Here is a 19,289-nt window from a genome sequence, read left to right as displayed (position 1 = left end):
GACCCATTGAAATGAATAATATGACTCTTCCTCTAGCAAGTGCAGATGCCCTAAAAAGCACATTCTGTCAAGCAATTTGGTTTCTAACTTAGAGAACCATCGAATACGCTGACAGCCTGACATTTCCGTCCTTTCATTCCTAAATATTCATTGAACATTTAAATTTCCACCATAGTTTACTGTGGCCTTCCAAGAGGTTGCTTTAAAAATGGATGTAGAAGTTCCCCGCCAGGTCTCAGTTCCTAGATTAGTTACAGGCACACAGATATTCCATACACACTTGTTGAGCAAATGAATAAAGAAAAGATTGTAAAACACCAAGCTGTGTCTTTCAGTCACCACATGGTTTTTCTGTATTGTAAATACCATTTATATTCTCTCTCCACTGTAAACAGCTCAGTGCAGAAGGAATGTACTTCCATGTATCCATAAACTGAGCAATGATTTTAAAAGATCGGTTTAAATGCTAAATAAATGGTTGAAAATGGCCATCACCAAAGCTAGTCAGAAAGTCAGTTACCATGAAATCATGGCAGAAGGAAACTCTGCCTTCTTACTGCCAGTACGAGACGAACAGCAGAGCAGGCCTGCCTTTTAGAAAACACTGCTCGATTTCTACTTACAAACCAGATCACCCACGGCTTTCTGGCACCAGTGCATGTCCATGACATTTCCATTACCTGGTAGATTACTGGAACCCAGAAATGCCTCTTGCCACCTACTCTCAGACTTAGTTATCCTGGATGAATGGATGCCTATCAATGTATAGGCTTTGATATCATTGTATAATTTGATACAATGATAGGTTCTCTCAAAACCTCTAGTTCAAAAAATTAAATAAATGCATGGAAAGAAAAACCTGATGTGTATCAAAGAGCAATGGCATAGGTATCTTCAACTATAAAAAGAAATTTTTTTAAAAAGCACATTGACTAGACAACTCCCCTAACAGACAGTAAGGCAGATGCCCTCAAGCCCACACTAAATGCATTTTCTGTTCATCCTCCCAGTACAATGGAGGTTCTATTTTGTAATCCCAAAATTGGAAACTGTGCAAAGATAGTGAGAAACAGGAGAAGCAGCTCCTCCCAAGTCTGGCTAGCAGGCTTCCAGACCCCCATCTCTGATTTTCACCATGTCCACTAGGCTAACACTACTGATCATGCAAATACAAGTAATATGCAAAATAAAATTACTCTTTTGCCTCTTGCTACCCGTAAGTCCGATCTATTTTAATATTCACTACATTAGAAATGACATTTACTTAAGGAAAAAAATGAAATCACCATTCTTACTAATCACACACTCATACATTAGTGAGGTGCCCACAATTATACTGCTGTGTTTCCCAGCAATCAGGAAGATTTACATGACGAGAGTCTGCAGACTGAATATGAATCAGTCAGGTCAGCTATGGATTTGGGGGGAAAATGAATATGAATCAAAATGGGGGCACACAAGTCCTTTCCCTATTGGTCAGTGGCCCATATAGGATGAAGCCATAGACCCAAAGTATATGACAGAAGGTGACACACCAAAAACAATATCACTTCTGGGAAATTAGCAGATTCTTTAAAGTCAACTCTTTAAATTTAATAATCCAAGAATATCATTATTGGCAAACTTGGACATCTTGCATATTTAACATGTGATAGGGAAGCATTACTTTATACAGAATCAGATTCAACTAGCATACTAAGGGCCTACTATGTGTGAAGCTTTATGTCACGTGCTTTAATACATAACCTGACTTCTCCACTCATTAACTGTGTGAATTTAGGCAAATTACAGAACACTTCTATGCCTCAAATTCCTTAACTGACAACAATGGTGTCAATCTATTAGCTTTGTTGTGAAGATTAAATGAGACTTCCTGTTTCCAGTCAGGTATGTAAGAAGTTTGGAAATTTCCATCCCATCCTAACAAAAGTAAAAAGCTGAACAAACTCAAAAATCCACAAGTCTTTTTAGATCCCCAAGGGAAGTGAGGTCACTGAGCAAACAAATGCCCCCGAAGTAGAGGGACTGACAGGTGAATACAGAAAATCACAACTTCCTGGAAGAGAAACTCACAAGGAACAACCTTTGTGGGAACCAAAGGATGAGTAGAAAAACTTGAACAGGAATTGACAAATTGCTAGTCTCAGAGTGGACAAGTTTTAGAGATAAAAATTCCATGGGGATCCAGTCACGGGCGGAGGTAGGAGCATACCTTTGTATGAGTTTTACCTCTAAGAATTCTACCAGGTCCTCACAGTGAACACTGGAGAAAAATTCCCTTAACTTCCAGCAGGATGAGATAAAAAAAGAACCATTTTGAAATACACCAGAGCATTCTGTTCTTCTTCTTCTTTTTTTTTTTTTTTCCAAGGTCTAAAAGTTTATTTAACAAGATCTGTCCTGAGGAGAAACTATTTAACCAGAGCCTAATCTGACAGGGTTTTAGTAGAGCCTGAGTGACCTGGGGGAAGGGAAATACCAAACTCCAGCTGGCTTTAGCTATCCATTCCATCTAAAGGGGCATGGGGGCGAACTGAGAAGCACTTGTGAAGTTCACAGTTCAAGGACGCAGGCTCCCTATATGACTGAGAACTAATCACAAGACTGTGGATGCTTCCCCTCTCCTCACACCTTACTACCACACTATTTAAGGCCCATTTACAGCAGTTCCTTTTACCTAGTTCGTCATGTTCAGATATCAAAAAAAAATAAAATATATATATATATATAAAACACACAGTAAAAGGCAAAAAAACACAGTTTGAAGACACAGAGCAAGCATTAGAACCACTCAGATACAGCAGGAATGTTGGAATTATCCATCCAGGCATTTAAAACAACTCTGTTTAATATGGTGAGGGCTCTGATGGATAAAGTAGACAGCATGCAAGAACAGATGGGGAATGTAAGTAGAGAGATGGAAATTCTAAGAAAGAGAAATGCTAGAGATGAAAAATACTATAACAGAAATAACGCCTTTGATGGGTTCATTAGTAAACTGCACACAGCTGAGGAAAGAATCTTTAAGCTTGAGGATATCTCGACAGAAATAAATGGAGAGGTATTCTATGTTCATAGATAGGAAGATACAATATGGCCAGTATGTCAGTTCTTCCCAACTTGATCTACAGATGGAATGAAATCCCAATAAAAATCCCAGGAAGCTATTCTGTGGATATCAATAAACTGATTCTAAGGTTTATATAGAAAGACAAAAGACCCAGAACAGCCAACACAATGTTGAAGGACAAAAATAAAGGTGGAGGACTCACACTACCAACCTCAAGACATACTTGAAGCCACAATAATCAGGACAGTGTGGTATTGGTGAAAGAATGGACACAGAGATAATTGGAATAGAATAGAGACCAAGAAACAGACCAACGTAAATATCAACTGATCTTTGACAAAAGAGCAAAGGCATTCAAAGGAGCAAAGGTAGGCTTTTCAACAAATTATCCCGGGACAACTGGAAATCCACGTGCAAAAAAAAGAACTTGAACCCAGACCTTACACTCTTCACAAAAATTAACTCAAATGGATCACACATGGACCTAATGTAAAATGCAAAACTATAAATCTCCCAAAAGGTAATGTAGGAGAAAAATCTAAATGATCTTGTGTTTTATAATGATTTGTAGATACAACACAAAAGGCATGATCCATGAAAGAAAACACTGATAGGGTGGATTTCATTAAAACAAAAATTCCTGCTTTGTGAAACACCCTGTCAAGAGAATAAAAAGAGAAGCCACAGACTGGGAGAAAATATTGCAAAGAACATGTCTGATAAAGGCCTATTATCCAAAATATTCAAAGAACCCTTAAAATTCAACAAAAAGAAAACGAACCCAATTAAAAGATGGACCAGAAACCTTAACAGACCCCTCACTAAAGAAGATATAGATGACAAATAAGCATATGAAAAGTTGCTCCAAATCATACGCCACCAGAGAAATGCAAATTAAAACAATAATGAGATACCACTACACACCAATTAGAATGGCCCAAATCCAGAACAATGACAACACTAAATGCTGGTGAGGATGTGGAGCAACAAGGAACTCTCTTTGCTGGTGAGAATGCAAAATGGGACAACTGCTTTGGAAGACAGTTAAGCAGATTCTTACAAAACCTAAACACACTTTTCTTACAATACAGTGATCCTACTCGTTGGTATTTACCCAAAAGACTTGAGAACTTATGTCCACACAAAAACCTGCTTAGGAATGTTTATAGCAGCTTTATTCATTAATTGGCAAAACTTGGAAGCAACCAAGAGTATTTCAGTAGTTGAATGCATGGATAAACTGAAGTACATCCAGACAATAGAATATTATTCAGCACTGGAAAGAAATGAGCTATCAAGCAATGAAAAGACCTGGAGCAAACTTAAATGCCTATTACTAAGGAAAAGAAGCCAGTCTGTAGCTGCTAAATGTTGACATCAAATTTTTTTAAAGCCATTTTGGGCTAGGCACGGTGGCTCATGCCTGTAATCCCAGCACTTTGGGAGTCTGAGGTGAGCACATCACCTGAGGTCAGGAGCTCAAGATCAGCCTTGCCAACATGGCGAAATCCAGTCTCTACTAAAAACACAAAAATTAGCTGGGTGTGGTGGCACACTCCTGTAATCCCAGCTACTCAAGAGACTGAGGTAGGAGAATCACTTGAACCCGGAAGGCAGAGGTTGCAGTGAGCAGAGATCGTGCCACTGCATTCCAGCCTGGGAGACAAAGCAAGACCCCACCTTAAAAAACAAAACAAAACAAAAAAAAAGCCAGTTTGAAAAGGCTACAAATTTTCATGCTATGGCTATTCTGAAAATAGAAAGGCTATATACGGTATAATTCCAAAGATATGACATTCTGAAAAAGGTAAAACTATGGAGACAATAAAGAGATCGGTGGTTGCCAGGGGTGAGGGGGGAAGGAGAGATGAACAGGCAGAGCACAGAGGATTATTAGGGCAGTGACACTACTCTGTATGATGCTGTAGTGGTGGATACATGTCATTATGAATTCAGTCAAATCCATAATGTACAGTACCAAGAGTGAATCCTAATGTTAACCGTGGACTTCGGGCGATAATGATGTGCTAATGTAGGTTCACCAGTTCTAACAAATGTACCTCTCTGTGGGGAGATGGTGACAATTGGGGAGGCTGTGTACATGTGTGAGGTGGATGGGAGTGAGCATATTGGAAATCTGTACCTTCTAGTCAATTTCACTGTGAACCTAAAACTGCTCTAAATAATAAAGTCTACTTAAAATTTTCTCTTAAAAGCTATGAAGAATTTAACAAATGTTAAAATTTTTCTGAAAAAAAGATTAAATCTGTTAATACATGAGATGTGATTAGATCAGCGCCTGGCATCTACTAAGCGCCCAGTGATCTTTTAGCCATTATCATTGCTGTTGTTACCATCGCTAAATTATCACTGTGGGCCAGCCTCGGTGGCTCATACCTGTAATCCCAGCACTTTGGGAGGCCCAGGCAGGTGGACTGCTTGAGCTCAGCAGTTTGAGACTAGCCTGGGCAACATGGAGAAACTCTGTCTCTACAAAAATAACAAAAATTAGCCGAGGGTGGTGGTGTGCACCTGTTTTCTCAGCTACCTGGGGGGCTGAGGCAGAAGGATTGCTTGAGCCCAGGAGATTGAGGCTGCAGTGAGCTGTGATTGTGCCACCACATTCCAGCCTGGGCAACAGAGTAAGCCTCTTTCTCAAAAAATAAAAATAAATTTTAAAAATTATCATAGCAAATAATCCTTACCAATATGCAGAGACATGATTATTATTACCTCCATTTTATAAAGGAGGGAAGGGAGACTCAGAGAGGTTGAGAACATTGCTTAAAGTCACACAGTTAATGCTAGCATTAGCATAAGACTTTTGACTCAAATTCCAATATTCTTCCCACCACTCACCCTACCTCTGCAATGAGGGGTTCTAAAATAAAAGTATCTGAATCAGCAAAGACATCTTCCTTACATTTCTAACTTCCAAGTGGCATAACAATTGTAAGTAAAATAATTTTGATCAGTAACAGCACCTTTAGAGATCCCTACTTAGAAAAGAACACCATTAATTGATAGGCATTTAGTTCAGATAGGGCGAAGTCCTATAAAGTTCTAAGCCTCTTGCTGAGTCAAGTAGCTTAGGAAGACTGGCAGATTGGAAAGAAAGAGCACAAGATCAGGTATCAGAAACTCGGGTTGAGTCCTGACTCTCTTGCTCACTGCTCTGACATTACGGGCAAGCTACCCAAACCCTGTCTACTTAAAGTGACAATTGTGAGGATTAAATAAAGTAATGTATGTTAGTGCAATATGAACTACAGAGCTCTGGAAAAATGTAAGCTATTAATTGTCATTATCACAATCCAGGTGCCAGTAAAATCTGTTTCCTATGAACATATGCTCAAAAGCAAAAGTGTCCAGCCTTTTTGAAATGATCCATTAACAGATAAGTGAACTGGAATGAAATTCCTCAGCATTTTACATCATTTCTCCATTCCTAGAAATATGAACTAAAAAAAGAACACAGAGATGTTCAGTTAGAGACTCTGGCTCCTTTTTCTGCTTTCAGAACTCTGAAGAGTGTTCAAATATTACATTCTTTCATCTCTGACCCTCCATATAGAAACCAGATGAGAAATATTTTTGCTCCGGGGGCAAGACCCACCATTTTCATTGAATGGCACGGCTCTCAACTAGTGTAAATATTGGTTCCCTAGACGTTATAAAACCTAGGGAGAGAACAGGCTCATTTCCATGAGAAAATGCAGTGCTTTCACTGTTGGCTGCGAAGCCAGGCAAAAGAGAAATCTGCAAGTCCAAACTCTCTCACCCAAATAACCAAAGCATGCATTTCTTCACTTAGGTGGAGAACTGAAGAAAAAGGGATTGATGAAATGAGTGAATGCACGTCTGCAGCGACCAATGGGGCTTCCTCTCTGCAGCAACCCCTTCCACTCCCATATTACATGCTCATTCATCTGCATCATTCATCATTTTTCTTAACTATGATTCTATTATCCTTGTCTAGCCCATCACACAACTTAAAATCACCTTCCTATATTAATTCCCCAACTACCTATAAATAAAGAAGCTTTAGTCCCCAAAGAGCTAAATGGTAAAGTCTCCTGCCTTCTCCTCTCTGCTTCCAGAAGGCCTAAAGTCAGACCGTCAACCCTCATGTAGGGAATTTGAGGGTCAAACTCTAAAAATCCTAAATCTCTCCAGAGAAAAAGAACCAAACATTGACATTTTTGAGGAGCCATCCCCTTCCACACATAACAGATTAAGAAAAAAAATCTGGCTTGCAACTTGGTCACTCCATAGTGAGACCCAGCAATAGCCAAGCAGTCTTGGCTGGGCACAGTGGCTCTTGCTTATAATCCCAGCACTTTGGAAGGCCGAGGTGGGTGGATCACTTGAGACCAGAAGTTTCAGACCAGCCTGGCCAACGTGGTAAAATCCACCTCTACTAATAACACAAAAATTAGCCGGGCATGGTGGCCCACGCCTATAATCCCAACTACTCGGGAGGCTGAGGCATGAGAATCGCTTAAACCTGGAAAGCAGGTTTTGCAGTGAGCCTACATGGCGCCACTGCACCCCAGCCTGGGGTGACAGAGCAAGACTGTTCAAAAACAACAAAAAAAACAAGCTGTTCTTATATACACAAATGCAAATGAGCTTACTGTCTCCCCATATTCAAATGTGATTATGCTACCAAAAATCAGCAAAGACATGAAAATAGGCAGAAAAAGGTAAGATTCAGAGAAAACAGAGACAATGCAGAGAGCAGAATAATTTAAAACATAAACACAAAGAAAAACTTCTCCAGATTGTTGTACAGGGGCTCCAGGAGAAAAGTCTGGGGGCAGGGGGATGGTAATGATGTGATTGAACAGTCAGGAAATATATTACATGTTTGACAAACACACTGGAGAGTTCAACAAAAAATACCAATTTGTATTAGACAAAACTAAAGACAAGGGTTATGGCCAGGCACAGTGGCTCATGCCTGTAATCCCAGCACTTTGGGAGGCCGAGGCAGGTAGATCACTTGAGGCCAGGAGTTTGAGACCAGCCTGGCCAACATGGCAAAACCCCATCTCTACTAAAAATACAAAAATTAGCCGGGCTTAGTAATCCCAGCTACTCAGGAGGCTGAGGCACAAGAATGACTTGAACCTGGGGGGCAGAGGTTGCGGTGAGCCAAGATTGTACCACTGTACTCCAGCCTGGGTGACAGAGTGAGACCCTGTCTCAAAATAATAATAATAATAATAAAGGCAAGGATTGTCAACTCCAAGAGAAACAAAGGGCTATACAAAAAGGAACCATGATCATATTTCACTGTTGCCTTAACAGTGAAAAACATTTGTTTAAATCATAGTATTATAAACCTTGACTACTAATTTAACAAAATACTGTTAAATAACTGATGAGGGTATAGATGAAAAGGAATTGTGTGGAGAGTGAGAGAGTGATCATCTTTCTCCTAAAGTCAATACATGAAAAAAAAAGTAGTAGATGCATATTTAAGAATAAAAGAATAAGTAGGCCAGGCACAGTGGCTCATGCCTGTAATTCCAGCACTTTGAGAGGCTGAAGCAGGAGGATAGCTCGAGGCCAGGAGTTCAAGACAAGTCTGGGCAATATAGTGAGACCCAGTCTCTATAAAAAAACAAAAATAATTTAGCTGTGTGTGGTAATGCATGACTGTAGTCCTAGTTACTCAGGAGGTTGAGATGGGAGAGTTGCTTGAATACAGGAGTTCGAGGCGGCAGGGAGAGTTATGATTGCACCACTACACTCCAGCCTGGGTGACAGAATGAGACCCTGTCTCTAAAAGAAAAAAAAAGAAAGAAAAGAGCAAATAGCAAGGAAGGGAAACAGCCAAAAGTGCAAAAGTGTTGCTTATGAAAATATAGAAATATAATACATAAATATAATATAAAATAGGGAAGGGGCCTGAAAGGTGGAGAAAGTCACTGTTGCCTTTTTAAAATAAGCCTCAGAATTTTTTGGGGGGGGGAGTTCAGATGTATTAGTATGTATTTGTATTACATTAATTTAAATATATATATATAATTTTTTTTTTCTTAAGAGACGGGATCTCGCTATGTTGACCAGGTTGGTCCTGAACTGCGGGCTCAAGTGATCCTCCCACTTTGGCCTGGGATTACAGGTGTGGGCCACCAAGCCTGGTCTAAAAGTATAGATTTTGATGGCTAAAATTAAAATTAAAAATCTCTATGACTGCAAGATGTAATCAAAGCTGGAGGTTGGAAGAATAAAGCTCAAACAGGTAACTAGTCCCAAACCAAGTCATTGAAATCAGACACTTGTAAAAGCATGCTTTCCTCCCTCCTTTTAATTAGACCTCTTCAAAAATCAGAAGTCTTATCACCATTGCTTTGATGTTACAAATAGACTTCAAAACATCTGACGAATCTTATTTCTCCAATATATCACAAGAACAAAGTACTTCTCTTGCTAATATTTTCATAACTGATTAAAACCTTAATTTCTATTATGTGCTGTCAGTCATGAGAATCTACATTAAATGCTTTAGTCTAATCACATTAATGCCTATTTTTATGCTAATATTTATACATTATACTTAATAAATATCTAAACAAGGCATAACATTTTTCCCCAATAAAGGTAACTCTTTGGAAAGACAGAACTGACTTTACGCTTTTAAAAAATACATACCAATAAACCAATAGAATATATAAACCAGTTATAAACCTAAAACTTTTACTAAAATGATTCCAAACCCTTTCACAATTTCCTTTGAAGTGTGGCTTTTATCTAACACAAGCAACACACTCTGCTCCATTAATTTTAAGTATCTCTGAACTAGACACGTTTAGGCTTAGAAATAATGAAGTTAGAGCTATTCAAACATATGCACTCATGGATAATAATTGCTAATTAGTATATACACACTCAAACCTACTTATTGTAGTTTGCTTTAAAAATAGACAAATTAATTCAATAAAAACCACTTCACATATGGCATTTAGGAAGTGATTTGCTTACCTCTGTTGGTTTGTAGCAGTCTACAAGAGCTTCCTAGAATTAAACACACAGAAAACCAGTTTTATTATTTTAAAATTCAGTATTATTTTTAAGGCAAAATTAAAAATCATTTTATATTCATAGTATTATTTTATAATGGTAAATCAAGATTTCATACTATCTAGAAACACACTTCATTTCAGCACCAGTTGGTGGTCTGAAGATATAAAACGTTTAACCTTCATAAATTCTTCAACCTGCACACACATGTGCTACATGAAAAGCTTTTTGAACAGGAAAAGATTTATGTTTTCTTACTACCATAGCATTGAAAACAAAATATAACCCTTGACTAGTTTTTCTTGTTTGTTTTGTTTGTTTGTGTGTTTGTTTGTTTTGAGACAGAATCTCGCTCTGTCATCCAGACTAGAGTGTAGTGGTGCGATCTCAGCTCGTTGCAACCTCCGCCTCCCAGTTCAAGCGATTCTCCTGCCTCAGCCTTCTGAATAGCTGGGACTACAGGTGTGAACCACCATACCCGGCTAATTTTTGTATTTTTAGTAGAGACGGGTTTTTGCCATGTTAGCCAGGCTGGTCTCGAACTCCTGACCTCAGGTGATCCACCCGCCTTGGCCTCCCAAAGCACTGGGATTGCAGGCGTGAGCTACCATGCCCGGCCCCTTGACCAGGTTTTGAATGCCTTGCTGAGGAAAAAAGCTTCTTTTAAAGGACAGGGATGCTCAAGCATCCATTAGGTTGCAGACTTCAGAGAGATGTGGACTAACTTAGTAGCTCAAATCCAGGATGGCCTTCCACAGGAACCAAATCCCCCTCTCCAGTTTTCCTTCAATTAACTGGATATAACTCAGCAGGATCCAAATGGTTTCAAACCCACTCCTCTGGTCAATGACTTTTTACCTCCTCTGTATGCACACGCGCATGCACACACCTTTCCTTTGGCTGCCAACTTGGTGGATATTCAAGTTGAGCCAGCCTGTGCAAGATGGTGGCACCCACACTGCGCTCAGGACGCAAGGAGTTTAAGTGCAATGCAGCCATAAACCAGCTTGGGTCCTCACCTGGGAACTGCGGGGTGGGGAGTGATGATAGCTTAAGACTCCTTTCAAGTTCTCAATTTTAAGAAAACTCTGCTATGTCATTACATTTTCTATAGAACTGATACCTGCGTTATCTTTTTAAAATTTTATAACTAGGATGCTATTATCTCCCAGCTAAATCTATCAAGAAGAAATAATGGTCATAACCGAGACTGTTCACCACTCAAGGGACGCTAGTAATGACTAATGCATTAAACACATTAATACATTAAAATGTGCCCTTTGGTTGCTGTAGTGGCCATTTGCCATTTGTGGTCACCAACAACCATTAACAGTAATTATCAGTGGACATTAAGAACAATGGCAAGTCAAAAGTTAATTGGTTTTAGAAACTCCCAAAGGCAGATTTAAAAATGATAGATTTGACCTCCTGTGGGAAGAGAAATAAGTACTGTACTTTATTGCTGTCCACTAGGGAAATAGTAGACATCTCAATATCCATCGTTGTACTGGAATGCTAAGAGGTGAGCACTGTCTACGAAGAGATCGTCTACTAAACAGAATTATGTCATAAGCAATCATATTTAGAAATTAATTTCACTAATGATACAGTCCACAACTGCGAGACCAGAGCTCTGGGCTTGGATATTCCAGTGCTAGCTCAGTCCCTCTCTTTCTCATACAACTGTGGGGTATCACTTCCCTTCCCCAGCAACTGGATCTTTGGAAGCAGAATCAGCTGTTTCTCCCAAGAAAATGGGGCTGGAGAAAGTTATACCTATAAGGCGCTTTGAAAATGGACTATAGTCAAGAGCTGCTTTATCCTCAGAGAGGCAGTTTAAGACGGTGAACACTTAGCAGCCCATTGCTTTCCTCTCTGCAAATGGCCATGGCCCAGGTCCTGGTGCCAACACAACCACAGGGCGGAATCAGTTGATGCCAAGCACTGGAGACCCAAGTAGACTCTCAAGTGTCCATGATTAGAAGGTTCTCAATTTGGAAACTGCTTACCTGTAATTTTGAAGCTCTCTCTTCATCACTGTCTGCATCAAGAAGATCATCAATATCAATTTCTACCTCTGGCATTTCTTCTTCCTGGGGGGCAGTGGGAGGATACGAAGGCATCTAGTTTAGTAAGAAATCTAACTGTACCCCACCAGTTAGGTTAAGTTGAACAAACAACTAGATCATCAATTTAGAAGGGCTGACAGATAAGCAGGGGGAAGGAGAGGCTAGGGGGAGAGGAGGGAAGGAAAGAGAGGAAAGGGGAAACAGCATAAAGGGGTAAAGAGGAGAAGGGAGAAGACAGGAAAAGGGAAGGAAGGATGGGGACAGATGAAGAAGGGAAATGAAGGAAGGAAGGAAAAGGAGAGTAGGGGAAAAGAAGAGAAGGAGGAGGGAGAGCAAAGAAGAATTAAGAGTCAATAAGCCATAAATGTAATCTTTCAAAAAATGAGAATTTTCTACTTTCTAGCATAAAGCTGCATCTGTAAGTATATAAAGGGAGACTGGCAGATGATAGAGCCAGGAGATGGCAGTTTCCTATCTAACAGTCACCCTTTGCTGGGTGATTACCCCAATCTTTATTTGGGGGTCCACATCTTCCTTCATAGCTCTGGGTCTATGGAAAACCTGATTCCACCATGGGATTTGGGGCATCAGTATGGCTTTAGCCCCAGTTACTGATTTAAGAGAAGACACGTGGTACAACTAAGAACTAAGGGGGCTCTGGGAAAAGGCGCTGTTTTTATAAGAACGTCCCCTTCACTCCCTCTGAACCGAGGAAGTGTGACACCGGAAATTGCCGGTGGCTACCATACAACCCTGAAGAGAGGCTGAGTTTTGGATGAGGCTGACTTCACAGTGGGCAGAGCTGAAGAGAGTAAGAAAACAGGGTTCTAGATAAAATCACCACATCTCTGCGTCAAACCACCTCTGAAGCCTGCCTATCAGTGAGTGAGTCAACCCCTTTCATTGTTGCAGCCAGTGTGGGTCTAGTTTAATATTCCTGCCACCAAAGACCTCTAGCCTGAAAAGAGAGAAGAAGGGCCAGCTGGATTTGGTGAAAGACCCCACTAATTTGGAATCTGAACTTCAAAGGAGATCTTGGCTATTTCTCATCTCTTCTGTTACCTAAGTCTTCTCTATACCTCTCAGAACAGCATTTTAAAATGTCAAAATAAAAGAGCATTTAAGAGAGTCCTGCAATTTTGCATTTCATCAGGAGTCACCGCAGCCCAACTCCTTCCAGCCACAAGGATGGCTGAGAAGCATCTGCAGGAGCTAAAGAGAAATGTGTGCATGGGGACACTGGGGACACCTGGGCATTCCCTGGGTGTGGCCTCTCTGTGTCTTGGCTCCAAGAGCTGTTTGTCTTGGCTTCCCAGTAGAGGCTGACTTTCTGAATGTTTCCTTCCTACTAAAGTGCATTTATTCAGTAATAGTACTCAACCTCGTGTGTGTGTGTGTGTGTGTGTGTGTGTGTGTGTGTGTTACAACACAAAAGTGAGGACCCTAGTATACTGAAGAAGTCAAGGAATATGATACACGATCCTTGCTGACATTAGCTCCAAGAACAGGCCCTCGATGGGCAGGAAAATTCCAGAAACAACCTCTCTAGTGATTTATTCCTGTTTCTGTGGAGAATTTCCGTTTTGATCCTTTGCTTGGCTCTCAAGGGGAAAAATCCACTTCAAAAGCAGTATTTATCAATGTGAATGTTTTAGATCTCATCTGTGCGGTTCTGCCTAATGGAAGAAAGATTTTGTACTCCTCGACATAATTTTCACATTTGTACTTAACAATCATGTAGCTATTAATAGAAGCGGATGATGTAGAAACAGGAAGTTGAAATGCTTTGATGATAATAAAGCTGAAGGATGACCTTTCGATGGCTAGGAGCATCGTTGTGCAAACATCACAGAGTGAATTTACACAAACCTAGATGGCCTAGCCTACCACACACCCAGGCTGTATGGCACAGCCTATATTGCTCCTAGGCTATAAACCTGGACAGCATATTACCATACGGAATAATGTAGGCAACGGTAACACAGTGGGAAATATTTGCGCATCTAAACATAGAAACAGTACATTAAAAATAAGGTATTATAATCTTATGGGACCACTGTCATATATGCAGTCCATTGTTGACTGAAATGCTGTTATGTGGTACGTGGCGGCACTCGCAAGCTATACCACTGTGGCTCCTTAAATCACAGCTAAGGGAGCTTAGTGTCTGCTATTTTTAAAGGAAATGAAAGAACAATTAGTAACTAATGCCCTCCTCAGAACAGCACAGCAATGGGTTTTTCTACAAATATTATTCAAATCGTTTTGATGCCAGCCAAGTTTGGCCAAACAGGCTTTGACTTGCATAGCAGTGTAGAGCCTCGCCTTACGCAGTAGGCGTCTTCAATTAGGCATCTTCCCCTTAGGACTGTGCATGGCTGTCTGTTAGGTATGGCACTGACCCATTTTCCCCAACCCCTGAGATCTGGGCTGTCCCATATGATAAGCATATGTGGTAAGCACATTTGAAAACATTAAAATGAAATACAATTCAGTTCCTCAGTCGCAATGACCACATCTCAAGTGCTCAATAGCTACACGAGGCAAGTGGCTACTGCGCTGGAAAGCACAGATGGAGAGCGCTTGCATTGTAGCAGAAAGCTCTACTGGACAGTGCTACCCTGGAGTACACTCACCCTCTGGCCCAGAAGTTGGGAAGCAAAGCCCCTTCCCCTCTCTCAAAGGGGCTTGGCAGGAGTAAAGAGAAAAATGCCAGGCATCTCAAGGTCACTCCCACTACCCAAGGGCATGTGATGAGAAACCCTGAGCTTGGTTTTACCAGCCAGAAAGCTGATGCAAACAAAGCCCAGATCTCAAGGGTTGGGGAAAACCTCAAGTGACTGAGTCATCATAACAGCCATTAGGCATCTACGCTTTTGACCAACCTATGCTGCTTCTCAGAAATCCCACCTTGATTTATCAGAGGCATAGGAGGAGAGAGGCACCTGCTTCCAGCTCAGCATGTGCCCCGGGTGTTCTGCATGCCAGCGAAGCTGAAACAAAACCCAGGTGAGAAGAACATAGAGACCCGGAGGCTCTTGAGGGAGAGTCCTGGGAAGCAAAGACAGCACCTAGTACAGAGTAGGGAATCCTGTAAATTGGTACTTAATATTCTTAATGAGAAGTATGGAAATATTCTAAATTTGATTGAAGTCCTATTGAACTTTATCTTCTGCATGCTGATCTTAGAGCAGTATCACTGAATGACCTTAGTGATAGATCAAATCACCTACGAAGGAGGGAACACACCCATGGCCCACCATGATGTCCCAGAGCTTAGTTGTGTTTGGGCATTGTCCCACATTAAAGATGTGTCCCTAAACAGTGGCTCTGGTGACAAAAAGTGAAACAACTGTCTTCAGAGCTGCTGGGGAAAGTTATCAGCTACACCCTGCCCCACATTAGTGAGAGGCCCTCCTGTTGGTACCCATAGCACCAGGCCCTGGATCACCTCTACACATCTTTCTTGTCATACATTTGTTGAGAACCCACAGTCCACAGCGTGCAAGGCACTGTGTGTCAGCCACAGTGACGCCCTGGCACTGGGGGACGGGCTGTATAAACACAGCTCTGACAAACACAATGACATGCAATGGCCCCAAAGCCACAGACAAACCTGAAGTGCTTTAGTGATTCAGGGAGAGAGAAAACTCCACCAGGTGCAGGCAGGGAGGTTGCACATAGGAGGGAGGAGGTGAACTGGCCTTGTGGAATGACAGGATTTGAACAGGTTTAGAGGGAAGGGAGAGCACTCCCAAGAGGCAAAATGGTAGCAGGAGGCAAAAAGACAAGATGAGTTCTAAATGTGGGTGTAGAAAGGTCCTTGGCCAGGAAGCCAGTCAGCTCTGGGCTGCAAATATGCATGTCGATGGGGGCCAGACAGGTGACAGAAATGGGGCAGGCTGAGGGGCTATACGGTAGAGTGAGGAGTGTGGCAAACTGGAGAAAACATGGCCCAAGGGAAAGCAGCAGGGAACATGCCATTCCCACCTGTCACCTTCTAGGAATATGTGCTCAGTGCTGCTGGATTTTCTACGTTTTCAGGAATAACTGAAAACAGAGTTTTTTAATGTAAAAAAATTCCAAATTTTAAAGCTGTCTGGCAATTTCTTAAAATATTGTGTAGGACAAACAAAACCCATTGGCCCATAGGCTGCCAGTTCCCCTTGTCCTGCAGAGACTGTCACCACTGAAGGCTCCATGGCTCCAGAACAAGACAGGGGAATGACAGAAGGAAGAGCTGGCCCCACTGCAAAGCCCGGGGTAAAAGGGAGGAGGCAGGAGGCTGTGGGAAGGCCATGTATCAGGTGCGAAGCAACAGGGCTTGAAGATGATCCTGGCAAGAATAAGATTTTAAAACAGCGATAATAGGGAGGAATAAACAGATGGAGTTTGGAGATGAACTGGATGAGGGACAAGGGGGAAAGATAAGATCCAGGTTCTGAGGCTGAGAGGTTTTTGAAAAGGACAGTAATGATGGGAGCACACTGGGGCCCTGAAGTCACCTCACAAACCAATACACAGTGCAGTCTTGGCCATCACCAGCCCCCCTGCCCCAACTTGCAAGCAGTAGTGGGACCCCACACTGCTACTGCACTGGGAAGCGCTGCAGAACCTGGCGCTGGGCATGCCACGGATGGAAGCTCAGAACAGGCTCAGGTACCAGGATGCAGAAATGCAAGCAAAGCAGGGTCTTTAAACACAGCTGGCCCGCAGTGACAACACACACACACACACACACACACAAATATATACACAAACATACACAAATATATACACAAACATACACACATATGAATACACACAATCCACACCACTCATACACACACATGCACACACACACACAAACATACACACACAAATATATACACAAACATACACAAATAGATACACAAACATACACAAATATATACACACACATACACAAACATACACACACATGAATACACTCCACACCATTGAATACACTCACATCCACACACACACAAATATATACACAAACATACACACATGAATACACACACTCCACACCACTCATACACTCACATGCACGCACACACAAATATATATACAAACATACACACACATGAATACACACACTCCACACCACTCACATGCATATACACACACAAATATATACACAAACATACACAAATATATATACAAACATACACACACATGAATACACACATTCCACACCACTCACATGCATATACACACACAAATATATACACAAACATACACAAATATATATACAAACATACACACATGAATACACACACTCCACACGACTCATACACTCACATGCACGCACACACAAATATATATACACAACATACACACACATGAATACACACATTCCACACCACTCATACACTCACATGCACACATACACACATACACAAATAAACACACAGATATATACACACACTTCTAACTAGCCACAAAGTTTACACTGTCAGCCCTGTCCGATGTCACGTTAGCTTTTAAAAAATACAAACGTTCACCGCTGCCCACAGCAGTGAAGGGAGCGGGCAGGAATGTTCAAGCTAAAACTTCACCTGAAAATGGATCATGGTCTCCAGGCTCCAGGAGACACAGCTTAGCAGCTCCCTTAAAATGACTGTGGCCAACAGCTCTCATCTGTCTCAATCTCAAAATAGGGATGGCAACGTAACATGGGATTAAACTCCTGTGCAAATTGTGGCAGCTGATGGAGACACGTGGGGTGGCAGGGGTGGGGAGTGGCAAATGCCAGCTTATTATGGCCTGTTCAAACACTCATCTGAACAATAGCCACAATTTCTTATAGCTCATCTTTCTATAGGCCTATGGGAGAAAACTGGCATAGGAAGCATATAAAAAGAACTGAATCCTTCGGATTATGTGAGCTCTCTATGAAAACATTTACATCTCATGTTTTCATTGTAATGACAATCCAAAATAATTCCTGTAAGCAAGCACAGTCTAAGAATAGTCTGGACAGCCGTGCTATAACCACGCTGTGCCGATCTGCTCTGTGTTTACACATTGGCATCAAGCAGAATTATGTTAATTGTTGTGGCTAATGAGAAAAAAGCCACAGGGTAGATTTAATATATAAATGACTCATTCATGCCAAGTGAAGCCAAACGCTATCACTCAAAGGACACTGAGCGACAGCAATCTGCACCTAATTCCTGTGACAAAAGGAGTGAAGCCAGCCATCACAGCAAAGGGATGTTGTGCATTTGAGTTTCATTAGCTGGGTACTTTACGTTTAATTTGCAATTTGGATGTGATTTTTATAACCAAAGCATAAGGAATTTATACCCAGTTTTAAGTGGTACACATTTAAATAATATAACATTAAATATTTAAATCAGCCCTGGAATCTGCAAAAAAAAAAATGTTCCCACTTAACAAGGGGCCCAACCTACCCTATGACACTTCACTATACCATGTCAGAACACTGGGGATAAAGGGAGGATCCTGGAAGCTTTCAGAAGAAAACCAGCCACACATGGAAGACAGAGAATTAATGTCAATGGGTTTCCCTATAGCAACAGAGCATGGAAGCCAACAGCAAGGATTCCAGAAACCCGAGAGGAAACCATTTCCTACCTCAAGGCCTACATCCTCCCTGCTATGGTTTGGATGTGGTTTGACCCCTCCGAAACTCAGGGTGAAATTTGGTCCCCAGGGCAACAGTACTGAGTGAGAGGTAGTGGGAACTTTCAGAGGTGATTAGGTCATGGGGGCACACCCTCATGCGTGCATTAACACCGTTCCCTAGAGACTGGGTTGGTTCTCATGAGGCTGGTTGTTATAAAGTGGGTCGGCCCCCTTTGCCCCATCTCTTTTTTCAAGCGCTCGCCTGCCCTTCCAGTTTTCTGCCATGCTATGACACGGGATGAAGGCTGTCACCAGAAGCCAACCACATATGACCCCTCGACCTTGAACTTCCCAGGCCTTGAGGTTGGAAATTGTTTCCTCTTGGGATTCTGGAATCCTTGCTCTTGGCTTCCATTGGGAAGCCTGCTGACATTGATTGATTATCTTCCTCCAGAACTAAAAGAAATAAATTTATTTTCTTTATACATTACCCAGTCTGTAGTCTTCTGTCACAACAACAGAAA

General features: G+C 41.5%; 1 protein-coding gene across 1 annotated transcript in view; it reads right to left on the bottom strand.

The window, feature by feature from the left end:
• The window catches only part of PPP1R14C (protein phosphatase 1 regulatory inhibitor subunit 14C), a 105,281-nt gene that overhangs the window by 23,414 nt on the left and 62,578 nt on the right, over positions 1-19,289 (bottom strand). The window contains exons 2-3 of the mRNA XM_055267416.2: positions 12,112-12,195; positions 10,064-10,096 (exon numbers count right to left, since the gene is read on the bottom strand). Of these exons, the coding sequence (XP_055123391.2) occupies positions 10,064-10,096; positions 12,112-12,195 (117 nt within the window). The remainder of the gene's footprint in view (positions 1-10,063; positions 10,097-12,111; positions 12,196-19,289) is intronic.

Source organism: Symphalangus syndactylus, chromosome 2 (genome assembly GCF_028878055.3).
Source record: "Symphalangus syndactylus isolate Jambi chromosome 2, NHGRI_mSymSyn1-v2.1_pri, whole genome shotgun sequence".
Lineage (NCBI taxonomy): Eukaryota > Metazoa > Chordata > Mammalia > Primates > Hylobatidae > Symphalangus > Symphalangus syndactylus.
The sequence above is the reverse complement of the archived record's forward strand: the minus strand, read 5'-3'. Positions and strand labels throughout refer to the sequence as shown.